The sequence below is a fragment of the Macaca mulatta genome, chromosome 20, assembly GCF_049350105.2.
Source record: "Macaca mulatta isolate MMU2019108-1 chromosome 20, T2T-MMU8v2.0, whole genome shotgun sequence".
Lineage (NCBI taxonomy): Eukaryota > Metazoa > Chordata > Mammalia > Primates > Cercopithecidae > Macaca > Macaca mulatta.
The window spans coordinates 62,771,034-62,792,655 of record NC_133425.1 but is presented as its reverse complement, the minus strand read 5'-3'; the positions used below and the strand labels follow the sequence as shown (position 1 = coordinate 62,792,655).

Sequence of the window (21,622 nt, the reverse complement as noted above, 5' to 3'; positions counted from 1 at the left end):
ACCGTCTCCACTTTCATTCAAGCTGAGGGGCACCCATCCCACTTTTTCTCCAAAACTGAGGGGAACGTGTTCTATCTGCCCCCTCAAACTGACTCATCCCAATCTTTTCCCTGAAAACTGAAGGGCATCCTTCCCTCTTCCTCCCACAACTAAAGGGAACTGATCCCACCTCTTCCTTCAAACTGGGTGGAATCTACTCTCACTTCTTGCTCCAAATTGAAGGGACCCCTCTCACTGCTTTCCCTAAATGAGGAAACCATAAGCACTCATCCCTCAAATGGAAGGAATGAGGGCCATCTTGCCCCTCAACTGAGGGAGACCTGGCCGGCCACTATCTAAGGAAACTTCTGCCCCATCTGCCTTAACACCCCTCAGAGAGAACGCAGCCTCTCTACCCCCAGACCTAAGAAAGCCTTCCAGCCTTTTGCGCGTTCTCGAAGGCGGGGCGCGAGCTCGGCCTTTCCCGCCCTCCTAGCCAGTGAACTAACGGGATTCCCAGCGGGCCCTGTGAGTGGCTAGCGCCGGCCCCGCCTCCGGCAGTGGTTACCTCCACGCGCGCACTCGGGGACTAATCTTGGCTCCACCCCCTTCCTCGGCCCCGCCTCCGTCTGGCCCCGCCCCTGCAGCCGCGTCCGGTCCGGCCCGGCCAGAAGAGCGGAGCTATAGTGTGCTTGAGTAGAAGCTGCACTGGGGTCGGGACTCCGAGGCGCGCCGCGCGAGCCGGCCGCGGAGCCATGGCGGGCGGGGAAGATCGCGGGGACGAGGAGCCGGTATCAGTGGTGACCGTGAGGGTGCAGTACCTGGAAGACACCGACCCCTTCGCGTGTGCCAACTTCCCGGAGCCGCGCCGGGCCCCCACCTGCAGCCTGGACGGGGCGCTGCCCTTGGGCGCGCAGATACCCGCGCTGCACCGCCTGCTGGGAGCGCCGCTCAAGGTGAGGGGGGCCGGAGAAAGGTTGGGGCGATCGGGGGTTCAGGGTGGGCGCCATGAAAGCTGGTGGGAGGTGCCCCTCCTGAAGAGGCTGGAGCGAGTGTTCTCCTCCGGAAAAGTCTTGGGCTGGGGTCCCAGGGTCCACTCTGCCCCGCCTGCGGGGGAGTCCCCTCTCAAGTTGAGGGGAAACTGAAGAGGGGTGCTAGGAACTTGTCGAGCACCTGGGGAGGGGCTCGAGTTCCCCTCGCCGTCCGTCTGCCAGGGTGGCTTCCCTGGTCAGGATGACGGTAGCCGCTTGGGCCGTAGCGGACCCTGGAGGCGGAGCTGGGGAGGGACCAGCTTCCACCTGCTTCAGGTGAGGTGGGGGCGGGACCACGAGGAGGGGCGGGCCCGGCGCGGGCTACTAGAGGTGGCAGAGGTTTCCTGCGGTGTCAAGAAGCTGGATTGGGGCTTGACTCTGTAGGTCAATGGGAACTTGGGAGTGCCGGCCGAGGAGAGACTTCACGGGGTGAGGGGAGTCCCCACGAAGCGGTCTGGCCCGGCATACGCGGAGCGCAGGAGGCTGCACGGGTGGAAAAGCCCTTTGAGTCACCGCTCCCGCCCCCACCCCCGGACACTCGCCGCCCATCGGCCCGCGCCTGGAAGTGAGAGGGAGGGCCGGGCTAATTTTAAACCGCCGGCCTGCCCTACTTTGCTGCCGCCCCGAAGCCGACTTGTGCACAGTGCGGAAAGAGGCCCTTTTCCAGATGGCCAGCCTACCTCCTCTCCCCTCCCTCTCGCCGCCGTCAGCCCCCCGCAAGCAGCCCTTTCCGGCACGCTGTTTCCGGGCCAGGACTTTGGGAGGCGCACTACCACCCCCACAGGCTCCACACCAGCCCGGCCGCCTAGACTGCTGGGGAAGAGAACTGCTGGGGAAGAGAGAGAGTCGGGGTGGGTGCCCTCCCCTGCTCCCAGCCTCAGCTGGGCGCCGAGTTGCGTAAACTTGCCCCTTGGGCCCAGGGTCTCCCCTGGAATGTGCCCCGGGCCCCCAGCCCGCATTCCTCGCGCTGCGGCCAGCCCCGCCTCTGAGCGCTGGCGGGAGGGGTGGTGAGACTATGGGGGGTGGCGCGTGTCCAGGCCAGAACCCCGGCTTCAAGGCCATGGCTGGAAGAATGCAGCACACTGCTCACCGCCAGAGTTTTGACGCAGCCCCCGCTTGTCCTGCCCTATTCGGAGGGGCAAATTGAGGTGTGCCTGGAAGAAGCGTGTGCAGCTGGCGGCCACCTCCCATTCAGGATGGGGGCTGGGAAGACAGGAGTGCTGAACTAAGACTGGTTCCCGCTCCCAGGCTCCCAAAGTCCGGGTCCTGAAATAAGGGTGGAGCACTAGAGAAAATATGGTATTCCTCTTATCCTGCCACTCAAGGATTGGACCTAGCCCTGACACCACCCCTGCATTTTTTTTTTTTTTTAAGACGGATTCTGGCTGTGTCCCCCAGGCTGGAGTGCACTGGGGCTATCTTGGCTCACTGCAGCCTCCACCTCCTGGGTTCTAGCAATTCTCGTGCCTCAGCCTTCCAAGTAGCTGGGATTACAGGTGTGCACCACCACACCCAGCTAATTTTTGCATTTTTAGTAGAGACAGGGTTTCTCCATGTTGGCCAGCCTGGTCACAAACTCCTGACGGTGATCTGCCTACCTCAGCCTCCCAAAGTGCTGGGATTACAGACTTGAGCCATGGTGCCCGGCCCCTTGACACCCCTCTTCCCAACTGGGGGCAAGCCTGGTAGGTCAGCTGCAAGAAAGAGGCTCAGAACCACCCCTTCTATCTCCCTCTCATGGGACCCCTGTCCCCACCCAACCCCACCAGGTGCTCTGCCCTGTGTTCCCTGCTCCTTAACTGAAGACACTACTGAGCTCTCGTGGAGAATATAAGTTCCTCATCCCCAATGCAGTCCTTCCTGGTCTCCCCGATTTAATGTTCTCCCACCTGGAGCACCTGAGGACTGCCTCCCCTCCCCCACAGGGATAAGGAGGCGGCACACTAGGTTACCACAAATGCCAGAAGCCAGGACTCCCTGGGGCTAGCAACTCTGCCAGGAATGGTCAGATGCACTGTGATGTGCTCAACCCAAATATAAACTGTGACCACAGCCCCAGAATAGAAGGCTGGAGGAAGAGGGGCTGAGAATAGGGCAGGGGCAGGGACATCAGAGAGCTGAGCGAGGGGGAGCAGGGCTCCTCCTTGCAGGAAATGTCAACAGCTTGTTCCTCCCGTAGTCCTGTAAGTGGGTGCCCCAGAGTCACAGACATGACTCAGGCCTGTCTTGCTGGCCCTCTAGAGGGGAGAGGTGGCCCAGAAACTGGGGCATCCCTGTCCCAAGCGGTAGGGCAGAAATAAGAGGAAGGGGTTCTCTACTCATTGCTTTGTCCTATGTACAGTTGTCCAGCAGAGGACAGGACACAGCCAAGTGGCCTCTGTCCTCCTGTGGGTACTGGCCCTGATCATCCCAGCAGATGAGCCCCGTCCCTGGGGATGTACAGAGGCCAGTCTGCTTTCTCCCTGGGGCTCCACCCACACACCCCATTGGGCAGAGCCTAACCCCTAGAGTTCCCTTGGGGGCTTCCTTTTTAAAGAGCTTTCAGATCTCAGAAACCCTTGCTCATTTCCTCCTAGTCTAGGAGGAAGCTCCTGGCCACAGCCTCTGACTCATCTCCTGGCCCTGGTTGGTGGAAGGGAGCCTGACAGTGCATTGGGCCAGGCCTAGTGTCCCTGGGGGAACTCAGGAGGGCCTTCCACCCCTCCAAAATATTCCCCCAGCTCAGGGACCTGCCTTTGCCCCAGGGGAGAATGTGTCCCTCTGGCCTTGCATCTCATCTCCTAATCTAGAGCTTCCCAGTTCTACCTTCCCTCTGGGAAGTGTCTCAGGAGCCTCTCCCTGATACCCAAGGTCTTACCACACCTGGTATAGCACCGACTTCTCCCTGAACTCCAGGTAGGGGGACCTGGGGTGCTTCTCTGACCCTGCTGCGAAGGCCTGGAAAGCCCTCTCCTCCTGGCAGTGGAGACAGCCCTATAAATCTGGTCATTACTAGCAACTTTGTTTCCCTAGCTATGGCTAAAAATAAGTAGGACAGGGGTGGCACTGTCCTGGAATGTTTCCTGACCCTATCCCAACCCACTCTAGCCTTTTTACATCTCAGGAGCCTTTGGAGATTGTAGAAAATTGAGGTGTAGGCATGAGTCCTGGTCTCCTAGCCTCCCCTGGGGCTGGTCTATCCAATCTGCTGGTCATTCTGGAACAGAGTGGCTGAGCTGCAGCCTGGTGAGGGACCCTGACACCTAGGTTCTGGCAGAGGTAGATACTATTATCCTAGCTTGTATGGGGTGCGTGTGTCTTGGTGTTCCCTTACTGGAACTGGGAAGACCAGTTTGGGGTATTTGCAGAGTCCAGAAAACTAAGAGGATGTCTTCAGCTCTTGGCAATCGTGCTGGCCGCAGCCCTCACTCCACCTCCCCTCTAAGGTTCCTTGGAGCATTTCCAGGGCCCATCTGCCCAAGATTTGGTCAATTAGCCCTGGCTCCTGGCTGTGCACCCTGGGGCAATGCGCTCATTTTCTGATTCTTGGTTTCCCTATCTGTAAAAGGATTATTGGTAGAATCAAATGAAATATGTGGCTCAGGCTGGGCATGGTGGCTCATGCCTGTCATCTCAGCACTTTGGGAAGCCAAGGCCAGAGGATTGCTTGAGGCCAGGAGTTCAAGAACAGTGGGTGATATAGCAAGACCCTATTTCTATTAAATTAAAAAAAAAAAAAAAAGAAAGAAAAGAAAGAGGCAGCCCGGTGCCTGGCACAGAGGAAGCATAACAAAAGATAATAAAAGTGGATTTCCTTCCCCAAGGCCCATCCTTGTCATCTCATTCAGGAAGTCACACTCTAGTTGGAGACCCACGATAACAGGAAAGGAGGGTCTTCAGAACACAGGGTCCTGTGTTTATAGGAAAGGAGACGAAAGAGGCAATTAACCAATTATTTTCTAAAACACAAGCCCTTCAGCCTATAATCCCGCCTCTTTTCCATCTTCCCTGTACCCTGCTCTGGTATGTTCAGTCTTACCTGATTACACTGTTATTAAAAATATTGGGTAAGACAGTCCAAAGAAACAAGGGAGAAAAAAATATATAATAGATATATGCAACAGATGTGTATATATAACAGATATATAGCTATATATAGATATAAATTATTGATATCTATAGACATCTACCTGTGTATTATAGATCTATATCTATATATTATATATAGATAGATAGATATCTAGAAAGAGACAGAGAAGTAGACACCATAGTCCCCTGAGCTTGACCCTGCATATAAAACCATATATAACCAGTTGGTTTTGGGTGCTCAGAAAAGCCTGAGCCTCAAGAGTCAAGAGAATAGTGGATAGTGGGCTGGAGGCCAAAGTGAGAAGCTGAGCCTGGGAAGAATGGGGGAAAGACTCCACCCCAAGACAGAGACCACAGAAGTGAGGAAGACAAGAGCCAGGCAGGTGTCAGGGATGTGGGCCCATACTACATGCTGACCTTAAGCCCTGTCAGCAAGGACCAGGGTTTGGGCTTATTCAGGCCTGGCCCAGCCACAGGGTGTGAGAAACAAGACCCAGAGGTTTGGCTCTCTCAGAAGGGTGACCTCAGGAAGGGGCCAGGGGTGTGAGGGACAAGTGCTATCCTGCTGGCAGGAAGTCTCCTGCTCTTTGCTGCTTGCCTGACTCTAGCCTACCACCCCACACTTCCACCCAGGACAGACAGCTGGGTGTGGGGAAACACTGTCCTGGAAGGCACTGGACTGCCTGTTTCCCAGGACCTCCCCAGAAATAGGGCCCTAGCAGGACTGGACAGGCAAAGTGGCTAAGGAGAACATTGCCACCACAGCGAAGGGACAGGGTTGAACCTGCTCAGCTGAGGAGACTAGAGAATGTGGACCGTTGGCCAGGCACGGTGGCTCACACCTGTAATCCCAGCACTTTGGGAGGCAGAAGCGAGCGGATCACTTGAAGTTAGGAGTTCAAGACCAGCCTGGATGACATGCTGAAACCCTGTCTCTACTAAAATTACAAAAATTAGCCAGGCATGGTGGTGCATGCCTGTAATCCCAGCTACTCGGGAGGCTGAGGTAGGAGAATCGCTTGAACCCAAGAGGCGGAGCTTGCAGTGAGCCGAGATCGCGCCACTGCACTCCAGCCTGGGAGACACAGCAAGACTCCGTATCTAAAAAAAAAAAAAAAGGTGGACCATTTAACCTTCAGGACCCTGCCCCAGATGGATGCAGGTGTCCTAGAAGGAGAGGGACATTCTCTGCTCCCTTGGGATTACAGTATGCAAGGAGGCAGGACAGCGTGGTGGGCCTGACCTTTCTGGGGCTGTGCTGCTTCGGCCTGTGTTGGCCAGTGCATACCCGATCTTATACCTGGGTGTGTAAGCAGTTACCAGGTGTAACATGTTTTCCCTTCCCGTTTATCTTTATAGCACTCTGCCCCTCCCCTTTCTTAGCCCCCATGGAAGTTGTGATTCCACATTCATGAGCTTTTTCTGACTCAAATCTGTCTGTCTGCCCATCTGCCCCACTGGGCTGGAAGGGAAGGCAGAGGCAGTGTCTGATTCCTCCTAGGTCCTCTGCATCTAAAACCAGCCTGGTCATGAATGTTCAAATGAATGAGATGTTCTATATGTGTGTGATTCGAGGGGATCCCTGACGGGGGTGACTCTGGGGTAGATGTGTTCTTCTAGGGTCCCAGAATCTTCCAGGCCAAGGGAAGGAGATGTGGCTATGCCTGAATGGGGGTGGGGTGGTAGGCTGCTGAGTCACCATGTGGGAAGAGATCAGGAAGAATGTGGGCTGCCCTCAGCTGAGCTGGCCCTGGACAAGATACCCCAGCCCTCGGGCCTTGCTGCCCCTTCTCAGGCCTGTTCCCAGTAGGCCCTGGAGAAGATGACTCTGCTCCCAGGGAGGGGAAAGCAGCCAGGCCCGCCCAAGGCACCCTGGGGAGGGCAGGCAGCCAGGCAGGAAGTGGGACAGAGAACAGGCTGGAGTGTTTGTCCTATGTCCCAGGTCCCAGGCGGGTGGGGGAAGGGGCTCACCCAAGGGCCCCACATGTTAAACTGTGGTGAAAGAGCCAGGTCAGGCTCTAAGGCAGGAGCAAGGGGTGCTAAACAGAGGCGGGGGCTGGGGCAGGAACTGGACTCCCTTTTTCTCCAGGGGACCAAGGCCAGTTGGAAGCCCTTGGGCGGGGTCCAGAAGAGGGCAGGGCTGACCAAACAGCAGGACAAATGTTGGAATTGACATTGCCTAGTAAGATGGAGACCAGAAGACCCCCTGCCTCTCCAGAGGTGGGCTCTCCCTGGGCCAAGGCATCTCAAGGGCCAGAGCCACTTAAGTTAAGGGGACTTTGCTGAACCTGCATGCCTGTACTGTGCAATGGGGGGAGGTGTCTGGGAGAGGCAGAGTGCCACCCTCTGACACACGGGAGTCACCTCCCTCAGGTTTCTCTACAGGCACTTCTCAAGGGGCTAAGTGCCATGCCCTGTGGCGGGGGAGGAGAGCCCGGGGAGGGAAACATGGACACGTGGATGGAGCATGTGCCTGCTTGTTACAAAGGCAGGCTTTGGGGTCCTACTGTAGACTGAGTCAGATTCTAAAGTGTTTTGTTTCATTTTATTTTTTGAGATGGAGTCTCGCTCTGTCTCCCAGGCTGGAGTGCAATGGCATAATCTCGGCTCACTGCAACCTCTGCCTCCTGGATTCAAGCGATTCTCCTGCTTCAGCCTCCCCAGTAGCTGGGATTACAGGCACCTGCCATCTTGCCTGGCTAATTTTTGTATTTTTGTAGAGACAGGGTTTCACTATGTTGGCCAGGCTGGTCTCGAACTCCTGACCTCAGGCGATCCACCCTCCTTGGCCTCCCAAAGTGCTGAGATTACAGGCGTGAGTCACCACGCCTGGCCTAAAGTTGGTTTTTTAATAGGTCCCTTGGGTGTCTCTGAGGTCCAGCTAGGACCATTGTAACTGTAGCCCGCCTTGGGGGAGGGCAAAGACCCTGAAATCTGGTGGACTGGGAAGTCTATGGATCAGACACTGTCTTCACCCTCTTACTCACTGAGACACACGCACACACAGACACACTCTCCCAGGTGGGTTTGCGCCTCCCAGCCATCTTAACTCTTTCTCTCTGGGGCTTCTTTGTGACTACAGCTTATCACCCCACAGGGCTGTGAGCTTCCTGGAAGGCAGGAACTTCCTCCCATCTTCTCTCCATTCCCCTTCCTCATCTGTGTTTATTAGCTCAACAAGTCCTAGTGAGTGCTTACTGTGTGTCGGGTGCTATGCCAGGCTCTACAGATAAAGCAGGGAGCAAGACAGACGGAGTGCCTGAACCCAGAGAATGAAGCTAGAGGAGGAGACCAGTGGCTCAGATATTAGAATGCTGTGTGGAAGGTCTCGGAGGGGAGCATACATACAGGGTGGAGTGGGTTGCATAGCAACCTAAAGAATAGGTAGGTGTCAGCCAAGAGAGGAGATGGTACAAACAAAGGCCAAGAAAGCCTGGTGCCTGACACAGATGGGCTTTGCACATAGTAGGCGCTTGAGAAGCAAATGCTGAAGGAATGCACAGCTGTAGTGCAGACCCTGTGTCTCTCTGCCACCCCCCAAGTGGTAGGTAAGAGGTCAGGGGTCTTCATACATTTCCCTGCCACCTCTTCCTCAGTCTCACAGCTGTTCCTTTTGCCCCCAGTTGGAGGATTGTGCTCTGCAAGTGTCTCCCTCTGGATACTACCTGGACCCTGAGCTGTCCTTGGAAGAGCAGCGGGAGATGCTGGAGGGCTTCTATGAAGAGATCAGGTCAGAACTGATGGGGCCAGGGAGGCAAGGTTACCCCCACCCTTGCCAGGGGCTGGCTCAAATGTCAGCAGCTGAGACACTCGATCACTAGCCTGGGCCATGGGTCACCTCCTGTCCCAGGGAAGTGTGCCAAGAGAATTCTAAAGCCTAGCCAGTGTTACCTGCTGCCCAAGGTAGGAGTCAGGGGCTCTCCCACATACCTGAGATACCTGTGTTTGCACCAACCCTCTTGTCTGACCAACCCTTGGGTCCTTGGAGGAGCAGCTGGGAGGAACAAGCTGGGCTGGGGCTGGCATGGGGAGGTCTTTGGCTCCCTTGGCTTGTGGGGAGGGATGCTGAGGGATGGGCTGGGAGCTGCTGACGGAGATCCTTGATTTCAGCAAAGGGCGGAAGCCCACACTGATCCTTCGGACCCAGCTCTCTGTGAGGGTCAACGCTATCTTGGGTGAGTGTGTGAGGGCATCCGTGTCCAGCAGCACCTCCTCCCCATAGCCCAGTTGGCTCACTTTCAGGCCTGTGCTGAACAGTGGGCAAAGTATGTTTAGCTGGATGTGCTCTCCCTCTCCCTATCCTGACCTCTCCTTCCAGGGCCAGGGTGGGAGTGGAGGGGGATTCAAGAATGTTAGAACAAGGCCGGGCGCGGTGGCTCATACCTGTAATCCCAGCACTTTGGGAGGTCAAGGTAGGTGGATCACGAGGTCAGGAGATTGAGACCATCCTGGCTAACACGGTGAAACCCCATCTCTACTAAAAATAAAAAAAATTAGCCGGGCGTGGTGGCGGGCACCTGTAGTCCCAGCTACTTGGGAGGCTGAGGCAGGAGAATGCCGTGAACCCGGGAGGCGGAGCTTGCAGTGAGCTGAGATGGTGCCACTGCACTCCAGCCTGGGCAACAGAGCAAGACTCCATCTCAAAAAAAAAAAAAAGAATGTTAGAACAGACTGGGCGTGGTAGCTCATGCCTGCAATGCCAGTGTTTTGAGAGGTCAAGGTGGGAGAATTGCTTGAGGCTAGGAGTTTGAGGCTGCAGTGAGCTATGACTGTGCCACTGCACTCCACTCTCCACCTGAGTGACAGAGTGAGACCTGTCTCTTAGACCAAAAAAAAGAAAATTATAGCCGGGCGCGGTGGCTCAAGCCTGTAATCCCAGCACTTTGGGAGGCCGAGACGGGCGGATCACGAGGTCAGGAGATCTAGACCATCCTGGCTAACACGGTGAAACCCCGTCTCTACTAAAAAATACAGAAAACTAGCCGGGCGAGGTGGCGGGCGCCTGTAGTCCCAGCTACTCGGGAGGCTGAGACAGGAGAATGGCGTGGACCCGGGAGGCGGAGCTTGCAGTGAGTTGAGGTCCGGCCACTGCACTCCAGCCTGGCCGACAGAGCGAGACTCCGTCTCAAAAAAAAAAAAAAAAAAAAAAAAAAAAAAAAAAAAAAAATTATATATATATATATTAGACTATTCTTTGGTGGAGAGTTGTGGTTGTATCCAAGTAGAGGAAGACAGTGAGTCTGTGTCCCATTGACGGTTTCATACCCTACCTTTTGCAGAAAAGCTGTATGGCTCCAGTGGCCCTGAGCTCCGCCGCTCCCTCTTCTCATTGAAGCAGATCTTCCAGGTGAGGCCTTGCAGTGGGCTGGGAGTAAGTGTGTAGCCCAAGCCTCCCTAAACTCCCCCATGGTGCCTCCAGGAGGACAAAGATCTCGTGCCTGAATTCGTGCATTCGGAGGGGCTGAGCTGCCTGATCCGTGTGGGTGCTGCTGCCGACCACAACTACCAGAGCTACATCCTTAGAGGTCAGCCCCTCCCCTCCCCCATGACCCCTGCTCCAGCGACCCTCGCTGACTCTGCCCATCCCTGTGTCCCCAGCGCTCGGCCAGCTGATGCTCTTTGTGGATGGAATGCTGGGGGTGGTGGCCCACAGTGAGACTATTCAGTGGCTGTACACATTGTGTGCCAGCCTGGTAAGTGGCTCTCCACCCAGCCTTATACCCTTTGCCTAGTGCTTCTCTCTGGGCCTCAGTTTCCCGTTCTGCAAAGTGGGCTGGAAGGGAGTGAATCTAAGCCTCTCTTAAGCCTAGAAGGCACTTCAGTGCCTGGGCCTGAAGCCAGGGTCATTCTGCCTAGATTCTCTCTGGGTCCAGCCCCAGCAGCCCTTCCCCTTCCCCAGCAACAGCTGGCACAGGTCTGGCCTAAGCCTCACTCATATGTGCTGACCTCTCCCCTCAGTCCCGCTTGGTGGTGAAGACAGCCCTGAAGCTGCTGTTGGTGTTTGTAGAATACTCCGAAAACAACGCACCGCTGTTCATCTGTGCAGTGAACTCTGTGGCCAGCGCCACCGGTCAGAGACTGTCCCTTCTCCCCCATCACTCAGAGCCCTCTCTCCTACCCATCCCCCCATGACTGCTCCACTTTCTGTGTGGCAGGCGCTCCTCCCTGGGCCAATCTGGTATCCATCCTGGAGGAGAAGAATGGCACTGACCCTGAGTTGTTGGTGTACACGGTCACCCTCATCAACAAGGTCTGGCCAAGGACTGGGTACCAGCTCTGGGATGCTCAGGCTCCTGACCTCCCCACCAACCTCAGCCTTGCCTTCTTATCCCTGCCCTCCAGACGCTGGCGGCGCTCCCGGACCAGGACTCCTTCTACGATGTGACAGATGCACTGGAGCAGCAGGGCATGGAAGCGCTGGTCCAGCGCCACCTGGGCACTGCAGGCACTGACGTCGACCTGCGCACGCAACTTGTGCTCTACGAGGTGGGCCGGGCCCTACGCTCTGAGGGGGATTGGAAGGAAGGAAGAGAGAAGCGCTGTCCCCAGCGCCCACCCCACCTGCATGCATGTTAACCACTTTCTTACATCCTGGTGCACCTCTGCTAGAACGCCCTGAAATTGGAGGATGGAGACATCGAAGAAGCCCCAGGCGGCGGTGGGCGGCGGGAACGACGAAAGCCTTCTTCTGAGGAGGGCAAGAGGAGCCGCCGTTCGCTGGAAGGCGGGGGCTGCCCCGCGCGTGCCCTGGAACCTGGGTAAGTACGAGCCTCCGTAGATGGTGAAGGGTGCATCTACTAGCCAAGGCCCTGTGAGCTGTCAAGCCCTGACCCCAAACCCCTCAGGCCCCGCCCCACAGACAGCCCCACCTCCCCCACTGGCCCTGCCCTACCGACAGGCCCCACCTCCAGCCTCGCAGGCCCCACCCCACTGACAGCCCCCGCCTCCAGCTTCTCAGGCCCCAACCCACTGACAGCCCCTGCCTTCAGCCCCACAGGCCCCGCCTCACCGGTAGGCCCCACCTCTTTCACCAGCCCCGCCCCGCTGACAGGCCCCACCTCCAGCCCTGTGGGCCCTCCCTCCAGCCTCCGAGCTTCAGTGAACCTTTTTCCTACCATCTCTGTGGCACCCTCAGCTGACACCTCCAGCGAGAGGAGCATCTACAAGTAAGCAGGGAGACAGAAGTCACCCTGGAGTCCTCTCTCCCACTGTCCCTCCGCTTTGCGCCCCTCCATGGGCACTCAGCCTCCTCTGCCCAAACGCGTGCTTTCTCTCTCTTTCCAGACTTCACCAAACTGCTCCCGCTTGGTAAGTGACTGCCAGCGGGTGGGGTTAGGCTCTGACTAGATCTCCTCCTCCTGTGGTCTCCTCTCCTCCGACATTCTGCCTGTCTTTGCCTCTTGTCATGTCTCCCGCCCCCATCTGTCACTCCCTTGTTCTGCTGCCTCCATCTCTTCTGGCACCCTGTCCTGCTCCATGTCAGTCTCTCCCCTCCACTTCTAGTTTCCTCGTGTCATGCCTTGCCCCGCTTCCCACTGTGGCTGGGAAGGAACCCCAATATCACTGCCCAGCTCTGTGTGGGTATGAGCAACCACAGAGCTGGCACCACAGTTACCATCTCTTCTCTCATCCTCCCTACCCAGGGCCCCTGAGAGCCCACCTGTCCCCCAATCCCCTCCTGGGCAGGCCAGTTTGGAGTAAGTACAGAGGCCGGCCTGCCAGGCCTGCCATGTGCTCAGGGCTTCAGCATTGCTTCCCCCAGCAGGGGTTCCACGTGCCTGATGCAACCAAAGCTGGGGAACTCAGGCCTATCCTCTTCCAGACATATGCCCCCTCGGTAACCTAAAGGCTAAGCACTGGGAACAAATTCACTGGGGTCACAGTGGTCCCTGTGCTTCAATAGCAACACCTTAGCAGCCAGAGATGGGGATGTGGACGCCCAACCTGGGGCTCATTCTGCCATGTCCTCAGCTCAGGACTGAGGAGGGAGGGGACCTAGGGTGCTGTGTGGTGTAGGGGTAGAGGGGTAACCTAAGGCTGAGGGAAAGGCAGGGACTGAGAGCCAACAGAGGAGGGGCCAGAAAAGAGACACTGGATTGCACCCATTATTTCAGCATAAACTGAGGGTCCACTGTTTACCACGTCCTTTTTTTTTTTTTTTTATGAGACGGAGTCTTGCTCTGTCTCCAAGGCTGGAGTGCAGTGGTGTAATCTCAGCCCACTGCAACCTCTGCCTTCCAGGTTCAAGCAATTCTCCTGCCTCAGCCTCCCAAGTAGCTGGGATTATAGGCCTGCACCATGACACCTGGGTAATTTTTGTATTTTTAGTAGAGACAGGGTTTCACCATGTTGGCTAGGCTGGTCTCTAACTCCTGACTTCAAGTAATCCACCCACCTCTGCCTCCCAAAGTGCTGGGATTACAGGCATGAGCCACCGCACCTGGCCTGTTTACCAGGCCCTTTCCTAGGCATAGGCTCCCAGAAGCTACCAGACATGCTAAGGGAGGGACAGCCTGATATGCCCATTGGGACAGCTATCCCCTTCCCCTGCTCTAAGAGTCCTTGTCTAGACTCAAGACACCAGCCTGGGCAACATAGCAAGACCTCATCTCTACAAAGAAATTTTTAAAAATTTGGCTGGGTGCATCATTCATACCTGTAATCCCAGCTCTTCAGGAGGCTGAGGTGGGAGGATTGGTTGAGGCCAGGAATTCAAGGCCAGCCTGAACAACATAGCGAGACCCTGTCTCCTCAAAAAAATTTAAAAATTAGCTGGGTGTGGTGGCACATGTCTGTAGTCCCAGCCACTTGGGAGGTTGAGGGTCAAGCCCAGGAGATTGAGGCTGCAGTGAGCTATGATCACACCACTGTACTCCAGGGTGACTGACAGACCCTGTCTCTAAAAAACAAACAAACAAACAAAAAATCAGGACAGTGAACATGAACGAGGTTGCAATTTAGATGTTAAGTAGAACTTCTCCCTGTATTTTCATCTGGGAATGCAGGGTTGGTAGTAATCCTCCCCAGATGTGGAGGACTGAAGAAGGGCTGGCCTTGGTGGGCGCGGTTCTGGTCTGCTCAGTGCATGGACTGTTCCCCATGTGTCTGTGTGTGCCTGCAATTGGGGGTGGTGTCCAGGGGCTCAGCAAGGCATGTGTACCTGGGCTGGGGTGTGTCAGACACTGTCACTGACAAGCACCTTCCCTCAGAGCCCGGTTCCTGGAGAATGTGGCAGCAGCAGAAACAGAGAAGCAGGTTGCGCTGGCCCAGGGCCGGGCAGAGACATTGGCCGAGGCCATGCCCAGTGAGGCAGATGGACACCCAGGTGAGTAGGTAGGTGGGCAGGCAGAGCCTGCCTGTTGCTCTGTTGCCCCACAGGGGGCATGGCACTGACAGCTCCTTACCTTTCTTTAGATGCCCGGCAACTCTGGGACTCCCCAGAGACAGCACCTGCACCCAGAACACCCCAGAGCCCTGCCCCCTGTGTCCTGCTCCGGGCCCAGCGAAGCCTTGAGCCAGAGCCCAAGGAGCCACTGATGCCAGCAAGCCCCAAGGCTGAGCCCATCTGGGAGCTCCCTACTCGTGCACCCAACCTCTCTATTGGGGACCTGGACTTTTCAGATCTAGGGGAGGAGGAAGACCAGGACATGCTGAATGTAGAGTCTGTGGAGGCTGGGAAAGAGGTCCCAGCTCCCGCACCCCCACTGCCCCTACTCTCGGGAGTCCCTCCACCTCCCCCACCTCCACCTCCCCCACCCATCAAAGGCCCGTTCCCACCACCTCCACCTCTACCTCTGGCTGCCCCTCTTCCCCATTCATTGCCTGACAGCTCAGCCCTCCCCACCAAGAGGAAGACGGTAAAACTTTTCTGGCGTGAGCTAAAGCTGGGTGGGGGCCATGGAGTCTCTGCAAGCCGCTTTGGGCCCTGCGCCACCCTCTGGGCTTCACTGGAGCCTGTCTCAGTGGACACAGCCCGGCTGGAACACCTCTTTGAGTCTCGTGCCAAAGAGGTGCTGCCCTCCAAGGTAAATCCACTCATCTGCAAGGCAGCCCCACTGGAGGCGGGAGGGAATCAGAGCTCAAGGATCTGACCTGTTGGAGCCAGTCACTCACTTCCCACATGGGGAAACTAAGACAAAGAAAGGAGTAGGGAATTGTCCAAGGTCTCCTAACAAGGGATCAGCAGTGCCCCAACTAGAATCTAAACTTGGCCGGGCATGGTGGCTCACGCCTGTAATCCGAGAGTTTGAGACCAGCCTGTGCAACATAGTGAGACCTTATCTCTACTAAAAGTTGGGCCGGGCGCAGTGGCTCATGCCTGTAATCCCAGGACTTTGGGAGGCCGAGGCAGGTGGATCATTTGAGTTCAGAAGTTTGACACCAGCTTGGTCAAACTGGCGAAACCCCATCTCTACTGAAAATAGAAAATTAGCCAGGCGTGGTGGTGGGCACCTGTAATCCCAGCTATTTGGGAGACTGAGGCAGGAGAATCGCTTGAACCCGGGAGGTAGAGGTTGCAGTGAGTCGAGATCGCGCCATTGCACTCCAGCCTGGGGGACAAGAGCAAGACTTCGTCTCAAAGATAAATAAGTAAATAAAAATAAATAAATAAATAAATGTTTAAAAAAAAAATTGGCCGGGCATGGTGGCTCACCCCTGTAATCCCAGCACTTTGGGAGGCCAAGGCAGGCAGATCACTTGAGACCAGGAGTATGAGACCAGCCTGGCCAACATGGTGAAACCCTGTCTCTACTGAAAATATGAAAATTAGCTGGGTGTGGTGGCTCATGCCTGCAATGCCAGCTACTTGGGAGGCTGAGGCAGGAGAATTGCTTGAACCTGGGAGGCGGAAAAACAAAAAGTTAAAAAAAAAAAAAAAGTTGGTTATGGTGGTACACACCTGTAATCCCAGCTACTTGGGAGGCTGAGGCAGGAAGATCCCAGAAGCTAAGCTGTAGTGCACTATGATGGCACCACTGCACTCCAGCCTGGGTGGTAGAGCGAGGTCCTGTCTCAAAAGAATCTAAGCTCATCCCCATGCCTTACACATCCCAGGTTGCCAGTTTGTCAGTTGTGGGATCATTTGGCAATTTGAGGAGGACCTTGCAGTGCCCTCTTAGATTGCTGTCCCAGCTAGTCCCTTCCTCTTTTTTTTTTTTTTTTTTTTTTGAGATGGAGTCTTGCTCAGTTGCCCAGGCTGGAGTGCAGTGGTGTGATCTCAGCTCACAGCTCACTGCAAGCTCCGCCTCCTGGGTTCATGCCATTCTCCTGCCTCAGCCTCCCGAGTAGCTGGGATTACAGGCACCAGCCACTACGCCCGGCTGATTTTTTTTGTATTTTTAGTAGAGATGGGGTTTCACCATGTTAGCCAGAATGGTCTCCATCTCCTGACCTCATGATCCAACTGCCTTGGCCTCCCAAAGTGCTGGGATTACAGGCATGAGCCACTGCGCCCGGCCCCCTTCCTCAGTCTTACACTGCCCTTCCCCCAACCATGCAGAAAGCTGGTGAGGGCCGCCGGACAATGACCACAGTACTGGACCCCAAACGCAGCAATGCCATCAACATCGGCCTAACCACACTGCCACCTGTGCATGTCATTAAGGCTGCCCTGCTCAACTTTGATGAGTTTGCTGTCAGCAAGGATGGCATAGAGGTGGGGTCACCCAGCTATGGGTGTGGGAGGGAGGTCTGGCCTTCTCCTTTGGTAGGTGGGCATTTCCTGTCCCTCTAGTGGTGGGCATGGGCTTGGCCTTTCTGCAGGGCAGTCCCCAGACTCTGGGGCCTCCCCTAGATGACTGAGGGTCGGGTCAAGACCAATGCCTGAGGCCTCAGGCCTGCACTGAGTGGGGCATGTCAGGCTCTGGCTACATCCTCAGAAGCTACTGACCATGATGCCCACGGAGGAAGAGCAGCAGAAGATTGAGGAAGCCCAGCTGGCCAACCCTGACATACCCCTGGGCCCAGCCGAGAACTTCCTGATAACTCTTGCCTCCATTGGCGGCCTCGCTGCTCGTCTACAACTCTGGGCCTTCAAGCTGGACTATGACAGCATGGAACGGGTACCTGGATCTTGGAGTGGGACAGACAGTAGGGACAGGTAAGCATCATGACCACGTAGTCTAAGAGTCCCTGGTCTCCCATACCAGGAAATTGCTGAGCCACTGTTTGACCTGAAAGTGGGTATGGAACAGCTGGTACAGAATGCCACCTTCCGCTGCATCCTGGCTACCCTCCTAGCTGTGGGCAACTTCCTCAATGGATCCCAGGTGAGAGTACATGGGGACTAGGGGGAGTCAGGGTTCTGGAGCCAACCAGGCCCAGGCTCAGAAAGGGTCCTTTCAGAGCAGCGGCTTTGAGCTGAGCTACCTGGAGAAGGTGTCAGAGGTGAAAGACACGGTGCGCCGACAGTCACTGCTACACCATCTCTGCTCCCTAGTGCTCCAGACTCGGCCTGAGTCCTCCGACCTCTATTCAGAAATCCCTGCCCTGACCCGCTGTGCCAAGGTTAGCACCTGCCAGAATCAACCAAGGCTGGACGAGGCATGAGAAGCGCTGCTTCCTGGGCCTGGCTCCTCCCTCTTCTCCCTATCTGGGCTGCTATGCCAGGGCTTCCTCCAGCCACCTGGGTGTGAGCTATGCCTTCTGCCAGAAATGCTCTTTCCTCTATTGGCCTGGCCACACCTACCCAGTCTTTGGGTCTGTTGAACTGCCACTTCCCCCAATAAACCTTCTGTTCCTCATTCAAATCAAATGGACTTGTGTCTCTTGCACTAGTCTATGAGCTTTTGAATGTCTGTGTCCTCAGGGCCCAAGCTGGCCAGTCTGGCTCAGAGGCAGCCTCGGGCCATGTCTTATCTACAGGGTGTTGGGGGACAGTATGTACACCCCCTTGCTTTCTCAGGTGGACTTTGAACAGCTGACTGAGAACCTGGGGCAGCTGGAGTGCCGGAGCTGGGCAGCTGAGGAGAGCCTGCGGAGCTTGGCCAAGCATGAGCTCGCCCCAGCCCTGCGTGCCCGCCTCACCCACTTCCTGGCCCAGCGTGCCCGCCGTGTTGCCTTGCTGAGGATAGTGCACCGCCGTGTCTGCAATAGGTAGGGACATGGACCCAAGAGAGGCAGGACGGCCACCACCCTCCCTCAGACAACAAGCAGGACTCACCGTCCCTCCCCACTCTGACCTGCCTAGGTTCCATGCCTTCCTGCTTTACCTGGGCTACACCCCGCAGGCGGCCCGTGAAGTTCGCATCACGCAGTTCTGCCACACGCTGCGGGAATTTGCGCTTGAGTATCGGACTTGCCGGGAACGAGTACTACAGCAGCAGCAGAAGCGGGCCACATACCGTGAGCGTAACAAGACCCGGGGACGCATGATCACTGAGGTGGGTGCCCTTCCAGGTCTTAGTCTTCACTGCCACCTCCTTGGTTTCCTTCACTCCTCCCAGCTCACCCTTCTTCTTTCTTCAGACAGAGAAGTTCTCAGGTGTGGCTGGGGAAGCCCCCAACAACCCCTCTGTCCCAGTAGCAGTGAGCAGTGGGCCAGGCCGGGGAGATGCTGACAGTCATGCTAGTATGAAGAGTCTGCTGACCAGCAGGCCTGAGGACACCACACACAATCGCCGCAGCAGAGGTGAGGCTCATAGCTGCTGTGGGGAATGGGCTCCAGGGCCACCTTGGCCTGACCTTCCTATCTGGCCTCCCTCAGGCATGGTCCAGAGCAGCTCCCCAGTCATGCCCACAGTGGGGCCCTCCACTGTACCCCCAGAAGAACCCCCAGGCTCCAGTTTACCCAGTGATACATCAGATGAGATCATGGACCTTCTGGTGCAGTCAGTGACCAAGAGCAGTCCTCGTGCCTTAGCTGCTAGGGAACGCAAGCGTTCCCGCGGCAACCGCAAGTCTTGTAAGTAACCCCCCACAACCCCGCTGCCCACCTGAACCCCATCAACTCCCTCCAACCCTACTGTGTCCCTGCAGTGAGACGGACGTTAAAGAGTGGGCTCGGAGATGACCTGGTGCAGGCACTGGGACTAAGCAAGGGTCCTGGCCTGGAGGTGTGAAGGTGCTGCATCCCGGAAATCTATCTGGACCCTGGACTGCAGTGCAAGAGATGATAGAATGAGGAAGGCCCAAAGCAGAATTCTGGCCCCAGAACTCTGTGCCCAGGAGCCATGCCTTAAGCAGTATTAGCTGTGTGTGTGCATGTAAGTGTGTGTGTGTACGTGCATGTGCATGTGTGTGAGCTCCTTGAACTCACAGAGCAAAATAAAATTTTCTTAGCTAATCCAACAGGCTTTCTCTTCTTTCAGGGTCCCCACTAGGCTGGGTCTGTAGCAGGAGGGAAATCCCATAGGACCGGCTTTTCCTGCTTCATCCCTCATCACCCACACAGCCATCAGCCACACTCTAAGCCATTTATTCAACGACCCTATAAAGTATACCCAATACCTCAGACTGCTTTTGGCCCCTAGACTAGACCCTCATTGCTCCAGGCATGGGGGGCCGTGCACCTTGACAGAGTCAACCAGGGCCAGTGGCCTGTGGTCACAATGTCAATGGCTATAACCGCTTCATCTGCCGCCGCTCCTGTCGGCGCTGCCGTTTCTCATTGTGCTCTGGTGCTGGGGTGCCACTGTCTGCAGTGAACCAGGGGCCCAGCACATTCACCCACAGGAGGTAAAGGGCCCGGCCTGGAGCCTACAAGAGAAACGGTAACTTGAAGCAAGGTGCAGGGAATAAAAGATGGGGAGGGTTAGATGCCCCTTCTTGGGAGCGTCCCCAGCCCACATACCAGAAGCCAGAAGGACCAGACATAGAGAGAGAAGCAGCTGAGCACCTGCACAATGGCTGTCAGTAGGATCACATCCTTAAGGTGCCTGTGGATAGAAATAAAGCTGCCAAAGACAGCAGATGGGCCCCAGTTCAACTCCCTTCCACCCTTTTCAAGTTGCAAGTAGCTGTGCTTCTTGGGCTATCTGGGCTCCAGCCCTGGGGCCGCTCACCTGGGCTGGCGGTGGGGGACACTCACTCTGCCATGCCCTGCTCCATGTTGAGGTCCATGCCACCATCCATCAGGGCCCCATCCTCAGAGAACGCTGCCCGTGCCATCGAGCTCATAGAGTGATAGCTGGCCCCATACACTGCCAGACTAAAGCCCAGGGCCAACTGCAGAGCAAGAATGAGGGTATCAAAGGTCAGCCACTGACCCTATGCACTCATCCACCTCCCAGGATGGAGATACTTACCCAGGCCCAAAATGAGGCAGATGAGTAAAAGAAGACCAACGTCACAAGACAGTAGATGGCCTGCAAGCAATCACAGGATCAGGTTGGGGTCAGAAGGTACCTCCAAACCATGGGTCTCCCTCAACTCTGACCAAGAATTAGGCCAGGCTGTGGGATGAGCAAGGTTGTTCTTACAGGGCTGAAGAAAGGGCCCTGCTCCCTGAATCCCAAATATCCAGACTCTCCTCTAACACCCAACTCAGCCCAGGAAAGAAGCCTTTGTGTGCTTGGAGGTAGGAAGGGCTCTTAAATTCAGCTACGACTCACACCTTCATTTCCTTTGTGTTTTACTAGTCAGTACTTTCTCTGTGCCCAGATCTCTCATTTCTTTTTGACTGGAACTCTCTTCTACAGCTTTTTCGGGTACCACTACTTCTCACCAAGCAGTGCTGAGGACTAGGGGACTGACTATAAGCTGGCATAGAAGCAAGGAGGCAGGCACTTACATTGGCCCCCAGTATGATCCTCAGGTAGAACTTCAGGGTCTCTTTGTTCTCTTCAAATATCTGCTTCTTCCCTCTCGTGCCCACTTTGCCCTTGGGCTGCAGAGGGATGATGAGATGACGTCAGGAGGCCACGGTCCTCCTCACTCTCCCCACCAGCCCGGTTAGCTATAGAGCTCCAGCCGCAACTCAGCCAGGTCCCCGTAGTGCTGAAACCTAGCACAATCCCTGGGATGTCCACCCATCCTCCAGTCCATCCTATCTAGGGACTGACGCCCTCTCTCCAGCACCCACAGCTAGGATCGCCTCCTGCTCGCCCTGGAATAATTCAACCCTAAGCTAATACCGCCTCTGGATCCCGTGGTAGTCTAGCTTTAGGCAACGACTCTTCCAAGGGTACTCCTGGGCGGAGTAGAATGATGCCTCCCTCAGGCCTCCGCTGGCGTAGTCCCGATCTGGGCTAACGCCCATCTCAGGTCACTTATATCTCTGGCCTGCTCTGGTACTGATGCCCAAGCCGCTCCGGCACTAGTCCTGGTATGGTCCTGCGCCGCCCTCCCCCAGCCCAGTTCTAGTACGGTCTGGCCAGGGGATGGTGCCCCCCTCTGGCCCACCCCGTATCCCTTAATGTCCTTTCTCAGTTTTCACTCTCACAACCCCTGGAGAGCTTGGCTGGTGCGGACTCCGCCCTACACATCCTCCTTACCGCCATGGTGCGAGGCAAATACTCAGCCCAGGGAACAAGGGAGAGCGACCGAAACCGCAATCACTGAGCACGACATCGGCAGCACATGTACTTCCGGCGCAGACCAAAGTG

General features: G+C 56.1%; 2 protein-coding genes and 1 long non-coding RNA gene across 24 annotated transcripts; 1 reads left to right on the top strand and 2 right to left on the bottom strand.

Moving 5' to 3' along the window:
- The first annotated feature begins 647 nt into the window (after nt 1–647).
- On the top strand, nt 648–19,367 carry FHOD1 (formin homology 2 domain containing 1). Of its 22 annotated transcripts, none has more exons than XR_013411002.1 (24): nt 648–935; nt 8,702–8,808; nt 9,189–9,253; nt 10,358–10,425; nt 10,498–10,603; nt 10,677–10,771; nt 11,037–11,148; nt 11,234–11,328; nt 11,421–11,564; nt 11,688–11,836; nt 12,113–12,244; nt 12,363–12,386; nt 12,722–12,775; nt 14,288–14,403; nt 14,493–15,103; nt 16,579–16,734; nt 16,958–17,140; nt 17,228–17,347; nt 17,424–17,585; nt 17,983–18,173; nt 18,308–18,460; nt 18,546–18,708; nt 18,784–18,981; nt 19,056–19,367. XR_013411002.1 is itself a non-coding variant. In XM_015126375.3 (24 exons), exons 1-24 carry the CDS (start codon nt 735–737, stop codon nt 19,136–19,138), a joined length of 3,528 nt encoding a protein of 1,175 aa, XP_014981861.2. In that variant the 5' UTR covers nt 648–734; the 3' UTR covers nt 19,139–19,367. The 22 variants fall into 22 exon arrangements, 18 of the variants coding, with proteins under 18 accessions (XP_014981861.2, XP_014981860.2, XP_077840283.1 ...); XR_013411001.1 differs by having other exon boundaries at nt 12,068–12,244; XM_015126375.3 differs by having other exon boundaries at nt 18,268–18,460.
- Nucleotides 649–6,789, bottom strand: LOC144337637 (uncharacterized). Its single transcript, XR_013411013.1, has 2 exons — nt 6,148–6,789; nt 649–2,391 (listed from the first exon to the last, which is right to left on the bottom strand). It is a non-coding gene; the product is annotated as an uncharacterized LOC144337637 (long non-coding RNA).
- A 96-nt stretch (nt 19,368–19,463) lies between the features above and the next one.
- Nucleotides 19,464–21,620, bottom strand: TMEM208 (transmembrane protein 208). Its single transcript, NM_001261539.1, has 6 exons — nt 21,512–21,620; nt 20,809–20,904; nt 20,324–20,383; nt 20,107–20,243; nt 19,870–19,954; nt 19,464–19,775 (listed from the first exon to the last, which is right to left on the bottom strand). Exons 1-6 carry the CDS (start codon nt 21,515–21,517, stop codon nt 19,638–19,640), a joined length of 522 nt encoding a protein of 173 aa, NP_001248468.1. The 5' UTR covers nt 21,518–21,620; the 3' UTR covers nt 19,464–19,637.
- Between the last annotated feature and the right edge of the window lie 2 nt (nt 21,621–21,622).